The 17894-nt window shown below is 40.9% G+C and overlaps 1 protein-coding gene across 1 annotated transcript in view; it reads left to right on the forward strand.

Annotated features, from left to right (window-relative positions):
• Nucleotides 1-17894, forward strand: part of abhd8a (abhydrolase domain containing 8a) — a 29859-nt gene that overhangs the window by 3849 nt on the left and 8116 nt on the right. The window contains exons 2-3 of the mRNA XM_061919829.1: nucleotides 8364-9133; nucleotides 12700-12870. Of these exons, the coding sequence (XP_061775813.1) occupies nucleotides 8373-9133; nucleotides 12700-12870 (932 nt within the window). The 5' untranslated portion in view covers nucleotides 8364-8372. The remainder of the gene's footprint in view (nucleotides 1-8363; nucleotides 9134-12699; nucleotides 12871-17894) is intronic.

Here is a 17894-nt window from a genome sequence, read left to right on the forward strand (position 1 = left end):
TATAAATTATAACAAAGTGCAGATTGGATTTTAACCCATTTAAAACATGTCTTCAAAAATCTAAAATTAATCTTAATCAGGAAAAATTACTAATGATGTTCCATAAATTCTTTTTTAAAATTTTTTCAAAAAGATTCGAATTAGCTAATTTTTCTCTAAATTTTTTTCGGTTGAATTTTGAATTTTAAAGAGTCGAAATTGAAGATAAACTATGTTGACTTTTAATTTTTCTCGTGTTTTCTCCTCTTTTAAACCGTTCAATTAAGTGTATTTTCATCATTTATTTTCTACAGAAAACCTTCCGTGAAAGGAAAAAAAATGTACAACGGAATGACAGACATAAATACTAATTTATATATATATATATATAGATTTATTTATTAAAGGTAAATTGAGCAAATTGGCTATTTCTGGCAATTTATTTAAGTGTGTATCAAACTGGTAGCCCTTCGCATTAATCAGTACCCAAGATGTAGCTCTTGGTTTCAAAAACGTTGGTGACCCCTGGTCCACATAAAAACTTTCTTCTTCATACAGCATTAATATATGCTACTTTTAAACTTTCATGCAGAGAGGGAAATCACAACTAAGTCAATTTAGCAAAAGTGTATTTATTAAACAGTTATTAAGCAGTGGCACAAACATTTATCTCATTTCCAAAACAGAAAGTGCAAGATTGTCAGAGACATTTTAAAACAAGCTATGAGTGCACTTTTGTGCATGATGTCACTAAGATGACATATCAAAACAACACTAAATTAAAGTGCACTTTTTTAAGAACGCCACTACAATAGTTAAAAACAAATAAAGTGATGTCACACAAGATATTTCAATAACTGTCAAATAAAAATGAGCTGCATAAAAGGAAATCAAATAGTGTTTGTTCTTCACTATGTGGTAGGTTCCTGCGGACGTTATCTCCTTTCGTTGTTGACTGTTTTTATTTATCTGGAAGTGGTTGCCTCGGCATTTAGTTGGTGTGGCACTGAACAGAGATGTTGACATGCTGAGTTTCAAGCACTCTTCATTTTCTAGCGGGTGACTTTTCTAATGTCGCTACATATTAGCAGTAATGCTATTTTTCTAGCAATGCTTTTGCCCCACATTTGACAAATGACGGTTGTCTGTTCGACATATTCCCGCTTGAAGCCGAACCACCGCCAGACGATGGACCCCCTGCTGTTTTTCTTGAGAAATAATTCTTCCTTCATTCGCACCTTCTCTCTCTCGTATTACCACTCGCACTGCTCCGCTAGCATCACAGCTAACGTTACCCATGCCGCTACCTCTCTGCTCCGCGAGGGCGTATACGTACGTGACGTATGTAAGAAGGTGCGCTTGTTTTATGTCTCTGTGAGAAGGAGAGACAAGAAAGAGTGAGAAGAGCCTGTAGTGTAATGCCCGCAGCTAAAAGCAACTGCGTGAGAACGTAAACTCCAATATCACGATATAGTCATTTTCTATATCGCACAGAGACAAACCCGCGATATATCGAGTATATCAACATATCGCCCAGCCCTATTTCTAGGTACTCAAAGCGCTTTAACACTATTTCCACATTCACCCATTCACACACATTAACACACAGATGGAGGGAGCTGCCATGCAAGGCCCAAACCACCACCCATCACGAGCAAGGACAGATCAATCTAGAATACCAATAAAAATGTGAATAAAAAAATGCACTGAAAATAGTACTCTGCTAGTAATTTGCAATGAAAAATGTTAAAGTCTGAGTCCCAAAAAATAGTCAATAAAAACAGTATTATGCACACTAAAATTTAAAAAGAAGGAGTAAACAAAAGGTGTTAAGAAAGAATAGCCCTGCAATAAATCATCCCTTTGTTGATTAAAATGACAATAATTATAAGATTTAGAATTTTGATTTATATCATCCCTCATTTTAGATGCTATTACTTTTTTTTTTTTTACCTTTATTTCATACTTTTCTACATAAATTTAATGTTTTTCAGTATTTTTATGTGGTCACTTTTCCACACCTATGTTAAGATACCTTTTTTATTCTCATATTTTGTTCAGCCGTGTTAAAATGTGCATTTGACACTTGTTTTAAATGAGCTGTATATGTCACGGCCTGGCTTGGATATTGTTGATCTGGACCCCAGGATGCACAGACCGCAGGCCAAGTCCTGGTACAATCCATTTGTTAACAAAATGAAGACGTGTGCAGCGGGGAAGTGCACAGGAAGCATAGGGAAAGCTATGTAGTATGAAAAATTATCCGGGCCAGTCCAGAGGGCAGAGCATGAGAAGGATCCTGATTGGCTAACAGGGACAGGTGTGTCCTGATTAAAGCCAGGGACAAGACGTGGAAGTAGAACACAAAAGTAAGAGTGTGAATGCCTTAAGCTGTCGTCGCTCGGGTTCAATGGACCCCCCAGTAAGGACATTGCTTTGAGGAGGTTTGACTCTTGTTTATTTTGCAATAACTTTGTCTTCAGGTCAGATCGCTTTTCATCTGCTCCTCTCCACTGCTCGTTTACGGTCCGCTTTTCAGCCGCCGTCGTCCTCGTCTGATTTTTGTTTCCGCTCCACGGTCGCTGCTGCGGGCTCTCCTCCTCCTCCTGCCCCGATCTCTCCTCCTTCTCCCCTTTTATACATCCCGAGGAGATACTGTAAGTTAATTGTGTACTGGTGCGCGATTCACACACCTGCACATGACTGCGCCGTCGCTCCCGGCACGCCCCGCCTCTCCGCTCGGTCGTCATCTCCGCCTCCTCGCCGCCATCTTGGCCCGCTGCTCGTTCGCCGGCTCCGCCTCTCCACAAAGAGCTTTGAACATGAAAATATACAGAAACGTATAAAAAAAGTGCAAACTGTCATGTGAGATCACTACAATGTAAATGTATATAAATAAATAATATATAAATAGATATAAAAACAACAATATAAAGGATACACTGGCTTTACCTGCAATGCACAAAGCTCGGCTTCTGCGTTGTGTGACAAATAATATCGCAGACCCGCCACCCCAAAAGGGACAAGCGGTAGAAAATGGATGGATATGAGAAACTACAAGATCACCTGCGTTTGTTTCAGGTCATGTTTGTCATACTAGTTGTGTTGTTTCTTCATACCCGTCGGGTACTCTCACAGGCAGAGGACTTTCAAAAAGAGCAATTTTCTTTTACCTGGAAACAGGAAAAGGCACTCTTCTCGGCTGTTACCTAGAAACAAGTCTGAGTGGGTTATATAAGACCTGAACCGCTTTGCCAGCGTCTGCACAAATCCCATCCAGCTGTTTGTCTCGTCATGTTATTATGACACATACTGTCTGACTGGTTGTTTCGGATCTTTCTTTTATTTATATATATATATATATATATATATATATATATTTGGGGTGTGGGGTTGTGCGACTACGTTGTGCGATTCAGAATCGATTCTCATTTTTAAAAAATCGATTTTTTTGATTTTTTTGTTTGTAATCAATCCAAAAAGCCACTACACAGCAATACCATAACAATGCAATCCATTTCCAAAACCAAACCTGACCCAGCAACACTCAGAACTGCAATAAACAGAGCAATTGAGAGGAGACACAAACACGACACAGAACAAACCAAAAGTAGTGAAACAAAAATGAATATTATCAACAACAGCATCAATATTAGTTATAATTTCAGCATAGCAGTGATTAAAAATCCCTCATTGACATTATCGTTAGACATTTATAAAAAAATAATAAAAAAGAACAATAGTGTCACAGTGGCTTACACTTGCATCGCATCTCATAAGCTTGACAACACACTGTGTCCAATGTTTTCACAAAGATAAAATAAGTTATATTTTTGGTTCGTTTAATAGTTAAAACAAATTTACATTATTGCAATCAGTTGTTAAAATATTGTCCTTTACAATTATAAAAGCTTTTTACAAAAATTTACTACTCTGCTAGCATGTCAGCAGACTGGGGTAGATCCTGCTGAAATCCTATGTATTGAATGAATACAGAATCCTTTTGAATCGGAAAAATATCGTTTTTGAATCGAGAATCGAATCGAAAAAAATCAATATATTATCGAATCGTGACCCCAAGAATCGATATTGAATCGAATTGTGGGACACCCAAAGATTCACAGCCCTAATATATATATATATATATATATATATATATATATATATATATATATATATATGTATATATATATATATACATACATACATACATATGGGGCGGGAGGTACAAGGATGACAGGGGATGCAAAACAATAACAGTGCAATACGTTTCCATAACATGGTCACTACTGCCTACTTTCTCTTGTTATATTCTAATTTTACTGTTATATTTTTATTCCCATTGTTGCTTTTTATTTTTTATTCTCATTGTAATATTTCTTTATTTTGTTTCCATTTAAACCCCCATTATTTTTTTAAAATTGATCTCAACTGTGTACAATGCTGCTGGAATTTTAATTTTCCTGAAGGAACTCTCCTGAAGGAATCATTAAAGTTCTATCTATTTATCCATCTATCTATCTATCTATTTATCCATCTATCTATCTATCTATCTATCTATCCATCCATCCATCCATCCATCCATCCATCCATCCATCCATCCATCCATCCATCCATCCATCCATCCATCCATCCATCCATCCATCCATCCATCCATCCATCCATCCATCCATCCATCCATCCATCCATCCATCCATCCATCCATCTATCCATCTATCCATCTATCCATCTATCCATCTATCCATCTATCTATCTATCTATCTATCTATCTATCTATCTATCTATCTATCTATCTATCTATCTATCTATCTATCTATCTATCCATCCATCCATCTATCTATACTGTATATGTATGTGTGTTTATATATATATATATATATTTGTACACACACATACATATACAGTGTATATATATATACAGTAGAGATGCGCGGTTTGCGGTCTCATCCGTGGAGTCCGCGGGTAAACCGCGGGTCGGGCGGGTGACATGACGAAAAAAATAGATTTTAATTAGATTCGGGTGGGCGGCTGTTAAACCATCCGGAAATATTTGATATACATGGTTCCGGGATCGGTATCCTTTGCCATTCAAAGAGCCATTTAAGACCCGTGTCATAAAGCGTAGAAGACTATAAGAGACGCTAATATCCTCCTGAATGACTGTCCGTAGTCACCCAGATAATAAGTATTAGGGCGTGCTATGAAGCCATTGACTTTGTCGCCTACTACAACATGTACGATCTGCTTGTCAGTCCAGCAACATGTTGTGTGTGGATTCTGCGGCAACACGCACACGACTGCAAGGCATACTGGGTGACACAGAGTACACTAATGGTTGTGATATAAACAATTTTTTAAACACTCTTAGTAATATGCGCCACGCTGTGAAGCCACACCGATTAAGAACGACAAACACATTTCGGGAGAACATCCTCACAGTAACACAACATAAACGCAACACAACAAATACCCATAATCCTTTGTATTCATGAAACTTCCTGCGTCGGTAGGTGGCCGGGGTTGGGGGCGCGGGGGTGTAAAATATATTCAGGTAGTGTCACGGATACAAAGGATTATGGGTATTTGTTGTGTTGCGTTTATGTTGTGTTACTGTGAGGATGTTCTCCCGAAATGTGTTTGTCAATCTTGTTGGGTGTGGCTTCACAGCGTGGCGCATATTAGTAAGTGTTAAAGTTGTTTATATCACAACCATCAGTGTACTCTGTATCAACCAGTATGCCTTTCAATCTTGAACGTGTAGTTGCGGAAGCTGCACACAACATGTTGCTGGAGCAACAATCGGTTCGTACATGTTGTTAAGGCAACGAACGGCTTCACAGCATGCCCATATTCTTGTAATCAGGATGAACGCTATTGGATAGTGGCGGGAACGTTAGCGGCGCCAATTGTCATCATTACTCTGTGAAACAGTTTCAAATAGCTCTGTGAGTGGTAAAGGCGGACAACCTCTGATGTATTTCAGCGGGCGGTTGGCGGGCGGGTACGGTGAAGTGAAGTGAATTATATTTATATAGCGCTTTTCTCAAGTGACTCAAAGCGCTTTACATAGTGACACCCAATATCTAAGTTACATTTAAACCAGTGTGGGTGGCACTGGGAGCAGGTGGGTAAAGTGTCTTGCCCAAGGACACAACGGCAGTAACTAGGATGGCACAAGTGGGAATCGAACCTGCAACCCCCAAGTTGCTGGCACGGCCGCTCTACCAACCGAGCTATGCCGCCGGTCTTGTTAAAATGTTGGTTCGGGTGGACGGCGGGTGGATGACGACTTTGGTGATGCGGATGCGGATGATATAATTGCCTATCCGCGCATCTCTAATATACAGTATATATACACTGGTGTAAATATAACTTAGTTATTGGGTTTCACTATGTAAAAGCGCTTTGAGTCACTAGACCAGGGGTCGGGAACTTTTTTGGCTGAGAGAGCCATGAAAGCCAAATATTTCAAAATGTATTTCCGTGAGAGCCATATCATATTTTTTAACACTGAATACAACTAAATGTGTGCATTTTTAAGTAAGACCAACATTTTTTGAGTACAATAAGTTTCTTATTCTTTTTAATAACATTGTTATTCTGAAGCTGACCAATAATAAATCAAATGTCATGTCTGTTGATCATGTTTTTGTTTGAACATGTGCTGTTTGTCCTTTGTACTCTTTAAGTTCCTGTTTTTTTTCACTCCCTTGTCTTGTTTCCTTGGTTACTCATTTTGTCCACCTGTCTCTGGTGGACAAAATGCCCGCTCACCTGCTTCCCGAGCACTAATCAGAAGCAGTATTTAAGCTCGTCTTTGCCAGTCAGTCGCCCTGGCGTCAATGTGATCTTTTCTTGGCCTGTGCTGACTTGTTTCATGCCTTGCCATAGTTTCGTGCTTCATGCCATGCCAAGTAAGTTTTGTTTGATTTATGTTCATAGTCTGTTTATGCGTTAGCTTTGTTCCTTAGCCCAAGTTGTGCCTCCACTGTGAGCGATTTTTGTTTGTATATTTTTTTAGTTTAAATTAAATCATGTTTTTACCTAAATGCCATGTCCCGAGTAGTCCGTCTGCCTTCCTGGAAGAACGACCCTGCAGCAAACTGCGACCCCCCCCCCCCATTGTGACATAAAATACTTCTTACCATTAATGCGACTTCTTGAACAGGCGCGGTAGAAAAACGGATGGATGGATTTAAATGCATGAGAATGTTTTATATTTTGCACGTTATTTTTAGCACTGTGATTACCAGCGAAATTATTCATAATTATCGCGTTAAGCAATTTCAGCTAAGATTTATCCGAGAGCCAGATGCAGTCATCCAAAGAGCCACATCTGGCTCTAGAGCCGTAGGTTCCCTACCCGTGCACTAGAGAAAAGCAATATAGAAATAAAATTCACTTCACATATATATATATATATATATATATATATATATATATATATATATATATATATATATATATATATATATATATATATATATATATATATATATAAAGTCTGCGGGCTATAGAGCGTTTTCCGTTTTACTCTGGAATGCCCTCCCGGTAACAGTTCGAGATGCCACCTCAGTAGAAGCATTTAAGTCTCACCTTAAAACTCATTTGTATACTCTAGCCTTTAAATAGACTCCCTTTTTAGACCAGTTGATCTGCCGTTTCTTTTCTTTTTCTTTTATGTCCCACTCTCCCTTGTGGAGGGAGTCCGGTCCGATCCGGTGGCCATGTACTGCTCGCCTGTGTATCGGCTGGGGACATCTCTGCGCTGCTGATCCGCCTCCGCTTGGGATGGTTTCCTGCTGGCTCCGCTATGAACGGGACTCTCGCTGCTGTGTTGGATCCGCTTTGGACTGGACTCTCGCGACTGTGATGGATCAATTATGGATTGAACTTTCACAGTATCATGTTAGACCCGCTCGACATCCATTGCTTTCCTCCTCTCCAAGGTTCTCATAGTCATCATTGTCACCGACATCCCACTGGGTCATTATTGTCACCGATGTCCCACTGGGTGTGAGTTTTCCTTGCCCTTATGTGGGCCTACCGAGGATGTCGTAGTGGTTTGTGCAGCCCTTTTAGACACTAGTGATTTAGGGCTATATAAGTAAACATTGATTGATTGATTGATTGATATATGTATGCCATCATGGACAATCCTGCCCACCCACTCCACCAGACAATTGAGAGACAGCAGAGTTCATACTCCAACAGGCTCCTTCAGCTCCTTTCCCACAGTGTTCCATTCAAGAACTCCTCCATTCCGCACTCCATCCAGCTGTTTAATCACTCGCCATGCGGTGATAGATGACATCTGTCTATTACCTGACACCTTCCATGATAGCTACCTCTCTTTGTTGATCATGTTTACTTGTTGTTTGCAGGACGGCACCATGCTGACTACTATCACCGAGGGGATCCTGTGCTGCCTCACCGGGAAGGCGGCAAGCCTCGTTCTGCCCCTGGAGTCCACAGCACCCTCCGACGGCTTTGAATTCGTGGAGGTGAAACCCGGGAGAGTCCTGCGAGTCCGCCATATCGTCCCCGAACGTCAGCCGATCGGCAATGAGGAACGAGAGCCGAAGGACGGCGACGGTGGTGTCCACTGCAAGAGGAAGATCACGGTCTACCGTAACGGTCAGCTGGTCATTGAGAACCTCGGCGATGTTCTGCACTCTGAGATCCTCCAGTGTCAGGACGGTGATCTGGAGCCATGTAGCACCGTCGAGGTGGAGCTGGCCGACTACAAGGAAATGGCCTCGTCCCCGGATCCCAGACCGGTTCCGCCTGCTATGCCTCCGCCTCCTGGCGAGCAGAAGCCCGCCCCGCCTCCTCGCCGCCGCCGCCGGAAGCCCAAACGCACCGTGCTGATCGACTCCCACAGAGTGATCAGCAGCTGCAAGGGCACGCACTCGGACGTGGCGCTGTTTTTCGTGCACGGCGTGGGAGGCTCCTCGGACATATGGAGCAGCCAACTGGACTTCTTCTCTCGGCTGGGCTACGAGGTCGTCGCGCCGGACTTGGCGGGGCACGGCGCCAGCAGCGCCCCGCAGATTGCCGCCGCCTACACTTTTTATGCTCTGGCGGAGGACCTGCGTGCCATCTTCAAGAGATATGCTCGGAAACGCAACATCCTCATCGGTCACTCGTACGGGTGAGAGTTTTGCTTTTTGTCATGATTGACCGTCAGTCAAGTGTAAAAATTATTTAAAACCTAAATGTGGATGGGAGTTTGCCCAACCAGTCTACATGTGCTCTGTGGACTTGGAGAAGGCATTGGACCGTGTCGCTCGGGAAGTCCTGTGGGGAGTGCTCAGAGAGTATGGGGTATCGGACTGTCTGATTATGGCGGTCCACTCCCTGTATGATCAGTGCCAGAGCTTGGTCCGCATTGCCGCTAGTAAGTCAGACTTGTTTCTAGTGAGGGTTTGGACTCCGCCAAGGCTGCCCTTTGTCACCCATTCTGTTCATAACTTCTATGGACAGAATTTCTAGGCGCAGCCAAGGCGTTGAGGGGTTCCGGTTTGGTGACCACAGGATTAGGTCTCTGCTTTTTGCAGATGATGTGGTCCTGATGGCTTCATCTGGCCAGGATCTTCAGCTCTCACTGGGAATCAGCACCTCCAAGTCCGAGTCCATGGTTCTTGCCCGGAAAAGGGTGGAGTGCCATCTCTGTGTTAGGGAAGAGACTCTTCCTCAAGTGGAGGAGTTCAAGTACCTTGGAGTTTTGTTCACGAGTGAGGGAAGAGTGGATGGTGAGATCAACAGGCGGATCAGTGCGGCGTCTTCAGTAATGCGGACGCTGTATCGATCCGTTGTGGTGAAGAAGGAGCTGAGCCGGAATGCCAAGCTCTCAATCTACCGGTTACCTATGGTCATGAGCTTTCGGTTAAGATCAACGGGTACAAGCGGCCCAAATGAGCTTCCTCCGCCGGGTGGCGGGTCTCTCCCTTAGAGATAGGGTGAGAAGCTCTGGTAAGTAAAGTAAAGCCTCTTCTCCTCCACATGGAGAGGAGCCAGATGAGGTGGTTTGGGTATCTGGTCAGAAACCCATCCGAACACCTCCTTTAGGGAAGACCCAGGACACGTTGGGAAGACTATGTCTCCTGGCTGGCCTGGGAACGCCTTAGGATCCCCCGGGAAGAGCTGAACCAAGTGGCTGGGGAGAGTGAAGTCTGGGATTTCCTGCTTAGGCTACTGCCCCCGTGACCCGACCTTGGATAAGCGAAATAAAATGGAAGGATGGATGTTCTAAATTAGATGCTGAATCGTCAAAGTGGAGAAAGTTGCACCGGGGCCTCTAGGCTTTTGTAAAGTTTGAAAAAAAACCTTACTCTAATTTCATCCATTTTCTACCGCTTATTCCCTTTTGGGGTCGCGGAGGGCGCTGGCGCCTATCTCAGCTACAATCGGGCGGAAGGCGGGGTACACCCTGGACAAGTCGCCACCTCATCGCAGGGCCAACACAGATAGACAGACAACATTCACACACTAGGGCCAATTTAGTGTTGCCAATCAACCTATCCCCAGGTGCATGTCTTTGGAAGTGGGAGGAAGCCGGAGTACCCGGAGGGAACCCACGCAGTCACGGGGAGAACATGCAAACTCCACACAGAAAGATCCCGAGCCTGGATTTGAACCCAGGACTGCAGGAACTTCGTATTGTGAGGCAGACGCACTAACCCCTCTGCCACCGTGAAGCCCTACTCTAATTTTTACATGTCAATTATTTATAAAAACAGCGTCGTAGATTTTAGGATCAAATACATTTTCCCGTGAAAGTTCAAATATAGGTTTATCCGAATCAAATTACCAAAGGTCTAAGACTATATTTACACAGTCTGGATATCAGCAAACCCAGCAAGGAAAACCTCACTCAACAGTCTTAACTACAGTTTTGGATCAAGGATAACATTGAATAAATCTACCTGGAGCAGTATTGGAGAAAGTTATGGACAAGTTTCAATTCTGCACAGAATTGTGATGCGTTCAAGGACATTTGATTGAAGTTAGAGGTCAAGCTTTCACTAGTTTTTAAAGACTAATGGATTGATTAAAACTTGTATTAGTAGATTGCACAGTACAGTACATATTCCGTACAATTGACCACTAAATGGTAACACCCCAATAAGTTTTTCAACTCGTTTAAGTCGAGGTCCAAATGGGAGACTTTACTCCCAGGAGATACACTAATTCAGGGGTCACCAACCTATTTGAAACCAAGAGCTACTTCTTGGGTACTGATTAATGCGAAGGGCTACCAGTTTGATACACACTTAAATAAATTGCCAGAAATAGCCAATTTGCTCAATTTACCTTTAATAAATAAATCTATATATATAAATATATATATAAATGGGTATTTCTGTCTGTCATTCCGTCGTACATTTTTTTCCTTTTACGGAATGTTTTTTGTAGAGAATAAATGATGAAACAAAAACTTAATCGAACGGTTTAAAAGAGGACAGAACTGTGAAAAAATGAAAATTACATTTTGAAACATAGTTTATCTTCAATTTCGACTCTTTAAAATTCAAAATTCAACCGAAAAAAGTGAAGAGAAAAACTAGCTAATTCGAATCTTTTTCAAAAATGTTTAAAAAGAATTTATGGAACATCATTAGTAATTTTTCCTGATTAAGATTAATTTTAGAATTTTGATGACATTTTTAAATAGGTTACAATCCAATCTGCACTTTGTTAGAATATATAACAAATTGGACCAAGCTATATTTCTAAAAAAGACAAATCATTATTATTTCTTCTAGATTTTCCAGAACAAAAAAATTAAAAAGAAATTCAAAAGACTTTGAAATAAGATTTAAATTTGATTCTAAAGATTTTCTAGATTTTCCAGAATAATTTTTGGGAATTTTAATCATAATAAGTTGGAAGAAATATTTCACAAATACTCTTCGGTGGAAAAACAGAAGCTAGAATGAATAATTAAATCGAAATGTATTTATTATTCTTCACAATAAAAAAAACAAATATACTTGAACATTGATTTAAATTGTCAGGAAAGAAGAGGGAGGAATTTAAAAGGTAAAAAGGTATATGTGTTTAAAAATCCTAAAATCATTTTTAAAGTTGTATTTTTTCTCTAAAATTGTCTTTCTGAAAGTTATAAGAAGCAAAGTAAAAAAATAAATGAATTTATTTAAACAAGTGAAGAGCAAGTCTTTAAAATATTTTCTTGGATTTTCAAATTCTATTTGAGTTTTGTCTCTCTTAGAATTAAAAATGTCGAGGAAAGCGAGACCAGCTTGCTAGTAAATAAAAAAAATAGAAGCAGCTCACTGGTAAGTGCTGCTATTTGAGCTATTTTTAGAACAGGCCATCTGGTCCTTACGGGCGACCTGGTGCCCGCGGGCACCGCGTTGGTGACCCCTGCTCTAATTATAATATAATCATAAAAATATATATTTGTATGATTCGTATTATCCTCTGATGATAATTCTGTCTATCAGATTATCGGGCCGAAGTATTCATTAAAAACAAGACGGAGGCTTTACTTAACAAGTATATTTAGTATTTGTGGCCACTGTAACATTATAGTTTCAACAGTAACACTGTGTTTACATATAGTAAATTAAAACACTGTACCGAAATAGTGAATCACATAAAATTAATTGATTCTTTGGCACACCGCAGTTTGAGAATGACTACTCTAAAATGTCCTAACTGTGCTTTAAATGTGCCCTTTGGATGTCTTTGCAGGGTGTCGTTTTGCACGTTCCTGGCCCACGAGTACCCTGACCTTGTCCACAAGGTGGTAATGGTCAATGGAGGAGGTCCCACAGCCTTGGAGCCCAGCCTCTGTTCCATCTTTCAGCTGCCGTCATGTGTCCTTCACTGCCTGTCTCCTTGTCTGGCCTGGAGTTTCCTCAAGTAAGATTTATGCCCACTTTGGTAGTATATATAGTGTATATATATTTATATATTGTTGCGTCGGACCAGCTCTTCCTCCCAGGGAATTTTAGTTACTGGTCAATTCCAAGTTCTTTTGATGACATATATGCTGAGTAAGAAGGACCATCGAGACAAAATTGGAATATTTTCAAGTTTTACTGAAGCTTCAGGAGAACAGCCCAGACCAATACATTCATGCCGGCTTCTCAAGTTGTTCTGTCATTCCAAGGGAAAAACACACTCTTTTCACAGCCCTCCTCTCAACACCATAAGGTGAGAGAGACGTGGGGGTTGTCTTCACATACCGATGGTTTACGACACTAACCTGGGATCTGAAGACAAAGAGAGACTAGTAGAATACAGTACTAGCTACTCTAAACATGGCTATGTAAAAAGGAAGAACTCTTAAACATATCAGCATCCTTCAACGATATATATGTATGTATATGTACAAAACCCAAAACCAGTGAAGTTGGCAGGTTGTGTAAATGGTAAATAAAAACAGAATACAATGATTTGCAAATCCTTTTCAACTTATATTCAATTGAATAGACTGCAAAGACAATATACTTAATGTTCACACTGATAAACTTCATTTATTTTTTTGAATAATCATTAACTTAGAATTTAATGGCAGCAACACATTGCAAAAAGCTTGTCATTTTTACCACTGTGTTACATAGCCTTTCCTTTTAAAGGGGAACATTATCACCAGACCTATGTAAGCGTCAATATATACCTTGATGTTGCAGAAAAAATACCTTTTTTTTTTTTAACCGATTTCCGATTTCTAAATGGGAGAATTTTGGCGGACTAAACGCCTTTCTGTTTATCACTTTTGGTGCGATGACGTCAGAATGTGACGTCACCTAGGTAATAAAGCCGCCATTTTCATTTTATCAAACACGTTACAAACACCGCGTCTCAGCTCTGTTATTTTCCGTTTTTTCGACAATTTTTTTGATTCTTGGAGATGGTGTGTTGTTGTAGGGTGTAACAACACTAACAGGGAGGGATTCAAGTTGCACCACTGGCCCCAAGATGCGAAAGTGGCAAGAAATCTGCCGCCAGACCCCTATTGAATGTGCCGGAGTGTGTGCACATTTTACCGGCAGTGCTAAGGTAGACATGGCACAGAGATGTATGGATAACCTGCAGATGCATTTGCAACGATAAAGTCAACGAAATCACAAAGGTGAGTTTTGTTATTGACTTATGTGCTAATCAGACATATTTGGTCGCGGCGTGACTGCCAGCTAATCGATGCTATCATGCTATTTAGGCTAGCTGTATGTACATTTGTAGCTATATTAAGTTTCCTTCCACCCACATTTAATGCCAAACAAACACTTACCAATCGACAGATTTAAGTTGATCCAGTGTCACAAGATGTGAATGTCCTGATCGTTTGGTCCGCACATTTTACCGGCGATGCTAAGGCAGACATGGCCGAATAGTGTCAATAGCTATTCGCACAATAGCTTCAGTTTCTTCTTCAATACTTTCATACTCCAACCATCCGTTTCAATACATGCGTAATCTGTTGAATCGCTTCAGCCGCTGAAATCCGAGTCTGAATCCAAGCTAATGTCGCTATATCTTGCAATGCTATTCGCCATGTTGTTTGTATTGGCAGCCCTGTATGACGTCACAGGTAAATGGATAGTGGCTTCGAACATAGCGAAAATAAGGCACTTTAAAGCTTTTTTTAGGGATATTCCGGGACGGGTAAAATTAAAAAAAAAAACTTCTAAAAATAAAACAAGCCACTGGGGACTGATTTTTATTGGTTTTACCCTTTTGAAATGTTGATAATGTTCCCCTTTAACAACACTCAGTAAACATTTGGGAACTGAGGAGACCAATTTTTGAAGCTTTTCAGGTGGAATTCTTTCCCATTCTTGCTCGATGTGTACAAACTCAATGTATTTATTGCGTGATTAATGGACACGTAGCGTGTGTATGCTACTATGTGTTTGAGTGTAAACTATGTGCTGGAATAACATGTGAAGATACTGTAAGGAGTGTTGTCATGCGTGTTGAATGATGGTGTCCAAATCCAGAGTGGGAAAGGCAAAGAAGTCCGGGGTCTAAGCGGGGTCAGAGTGCAGGAGAATGACTGTGTCACGCTTATGGATTATGTTTTGTTTTGGTCATGTTTTGTTTAGTTTTTTGGACACTCAGTTTTGTTTTGCACTTCCTGGTTTGTTTTTGTTTCTATAGTTACTCATTAGTTTCCACCTTGTCTCCAAATCACGCCCCGGTCCTCAGTTCTCACACCTGCTGGTTAATTTTCACTGCTCGTATTTAAGCCACCCCGCGACCCCGAAAGGGAATAAGCGGTAGAAAATGGATGGATGGATGGTATTTAAGCCACAGTCACCTGATAGTCAGGCTGGCAACTTCCCACTTTACCCACATCTCCATGTACCTACTTTCATGCCTTGCTGTTCGTTTTTTGACCACGCCACGTAAGTTTTGGTAGTAATGCCTCAGTGCAAGTTTCGTTTTTTCATGCCACAGTGCAAGTGTTTTTGTTTCATGTTTGTAGTTTGCAGCATTCATGCTAGTCTTTTGTGTTTTCAATCAATCAATCAATGTTTACTTATATAGACCTAAATCACTAGTGTCTCAAAGGGCTGCACAAACCACCACGACATCCTCGGTAGGCCCACATAGGGGCAAGGAAAACTCACACCCAGTGGGACGTCGGTGACAATGATTAGCCAAGTATTTGTTCTCCGCCACTGTGCGCGCCCTTTGTTTGCCTTTTTGTGTTGTTTTGTTAGAATACCAATAAATATGTACTCACGTTTACGCCTGGCTCGTCCCAAATATTCTCTGCATCGAAAAAAACAACCCGAGTCCAAGTCCTTGACTGGGCATTTCACGGAGGCTGCTCTTATACCCAATCATGGCACCCACCTCCAAATTCCTCAACATTTTCAATCTTTTTTGCCACTTGTGCCAGCTTTTTTTTAAAACATGTTGCAGGCATCAAATTCCAAATGAGCTAATATTTGCAAAAAATAACGTTTTCCATTTCTAACATGCAATATCTTGTCTTTGCAGTCTATTTAATTGAATATAAGTTCAAAAGGATTTGCAAATAATTGTATTCTGTTTTTATTTACCATTTACACGACGTGCCAACTTCTCTAGTTTTGAGTTTTCTATATGTATATATACTGTAGATGTATATATAAATGTGTGTGTGTATACAAAATGTAGATAAATAATACTCCTGACAACAAGCGGTCGTCTGCAAAGGACATTTCGTGCTTTACATAACATTTATTTTTAACTCCGTCTAAAGAAATAGACCAAAATCCGTGGGAGGTGTGGGAAGATGCAACACCTGTTCTGGTTGTTTTGGAGTCATGCGGCGGTATTGAGTAACAGGTCCGTATTGAGTAACAGCTCCGTATTGAGTAACAGGTCCGCATTTATTCATGTGGATAAACGTTTGTTTTGAAAACAGACACGATATTGAAAGGTGTTTAATATACACGTTAAGTGCATATGTATTCCCTTTTTACTTAGGTATCTTTGAAACACAAATAAGACAGATTCAAAAGAAATAATATTCAAGACTCCAAAACAAATGACACTGATGTAGAGCAGTGTTTTTCAACCACTGTGCCGCGGCACACTAGTGTCTGGTGTTTCGTGGGAGGTTATCTAATTTCACCTATTTGGGTTAAAAATATTTTTTTCAAACCAGTAATTATAGTCTGCAAATGATGTGTTGTTGTTGAGTGTTGGTGCTGTCTAGAGCTCGGTGGAGTAACCGTGTAATACTCTTCCATATCAGTGGGTGGCAGCAGGGAGCTAATTGCTTTGTAGATGTTGGAAACAGCGGAAGGCAGCTTGCAGGTAAAAAGGTGTCTAATGCTTAAACCAAAGATAAACAAAATGTTAGTGCCCCTAAGAAAAGGCATTGAAGCTTAAGGGAAGGCTTATGCAGAACAAAACTAAAACTGAACTGGCTACAAAGTAAACAAAAACAGAATGCTGGACGACAGCAAAGACTTACTTTGGAACAAAGACGGCGTCCACAATGTACATCCGAACATGACATGACAATCAACAATGTCCCCACAAAGAAGGATAAAAACAATAATTGCTAAAAAAAAAAAAGTAGGTGGCAGCAGATAGCTAATTGCTTTGTAGATGTCAGAAACAGCGGGAGGCAGTGTGCAGGTAAAAACGTGTCCTATGCTTAAACCAAAAATAAGCAAAAGGTGAGTGCCCTTAAGAAAAGGCATTGAAGCTTAGGGAAGGCTATGAAGAACGAAACTGAGACTGAACTGGCTACAAAGTAAACAAAAACAGAATGCTGGACGAGAGCAAAGACTTACTGCGAACATGACATGACAATCAACAATGTCCCCGCAAAGAAGGATAAAAACAACTGAAATATTCTTGACAAAGTAGATGCGGGGAAATATCGCTCAAAGGAAGACATGGAACTGCTACAGGAAAATATCCCCAAAAAAAGAAAAAGCCACCAAAATAGAAGAACTAAAACACGACACACAGGAAAACGTCAAATACCTCAAAATAAATCAGGTGGTGACAGTACACCTACTTTGAGACAAGAGCTATAGTGATGCATCCTTGCTTATGTTTTAAAGCATGGGTGTCAAACTCTCACCCGTAGGCCAAATTTCCTTTGGCCCTTGAGGCGATATCAAATTAACATTAGAGCTGGCCCGCCGGTATTATAGAGCGACGGTATCGCTGTAACACCACATTCACCGCTAATATTCATACTTCCCAACCCTCCCGAATTTCCCCGGAGACCCCTGAAGTTCAGTGCCCCTCCCGAAAATCTCCCAGGACAACCATTCTCCCGAATTTCTCCCGATTTCCACCCAGGCAACAATATTGGGGGCGTGGCTTAAAGATATTGCCTATGGCGTTCTTTACAACCTGTCGTCACGTCCGCTTTTCCTCCAACCCAGTCACATAATATATGCGGCTTTCACACACACAAAAGT

The sequence above is a fragment of the Nerophis ophidion genome, linkage group LG14 (assembly GCF_033978795.1).
Source record: "Nerophis ophidion isolate RoL-2023_Sa linkage group LG14, RoL_Noph_v1.0, whole genome shotgun sequence".
Taxonomy (NCBI): domain Eukaryota; kingdom Metazoa; phylum Chordata; class Actinopteri; order Syngnathiformes; family Syngnathidae; genus Nerophis; species Nerophis ophidion.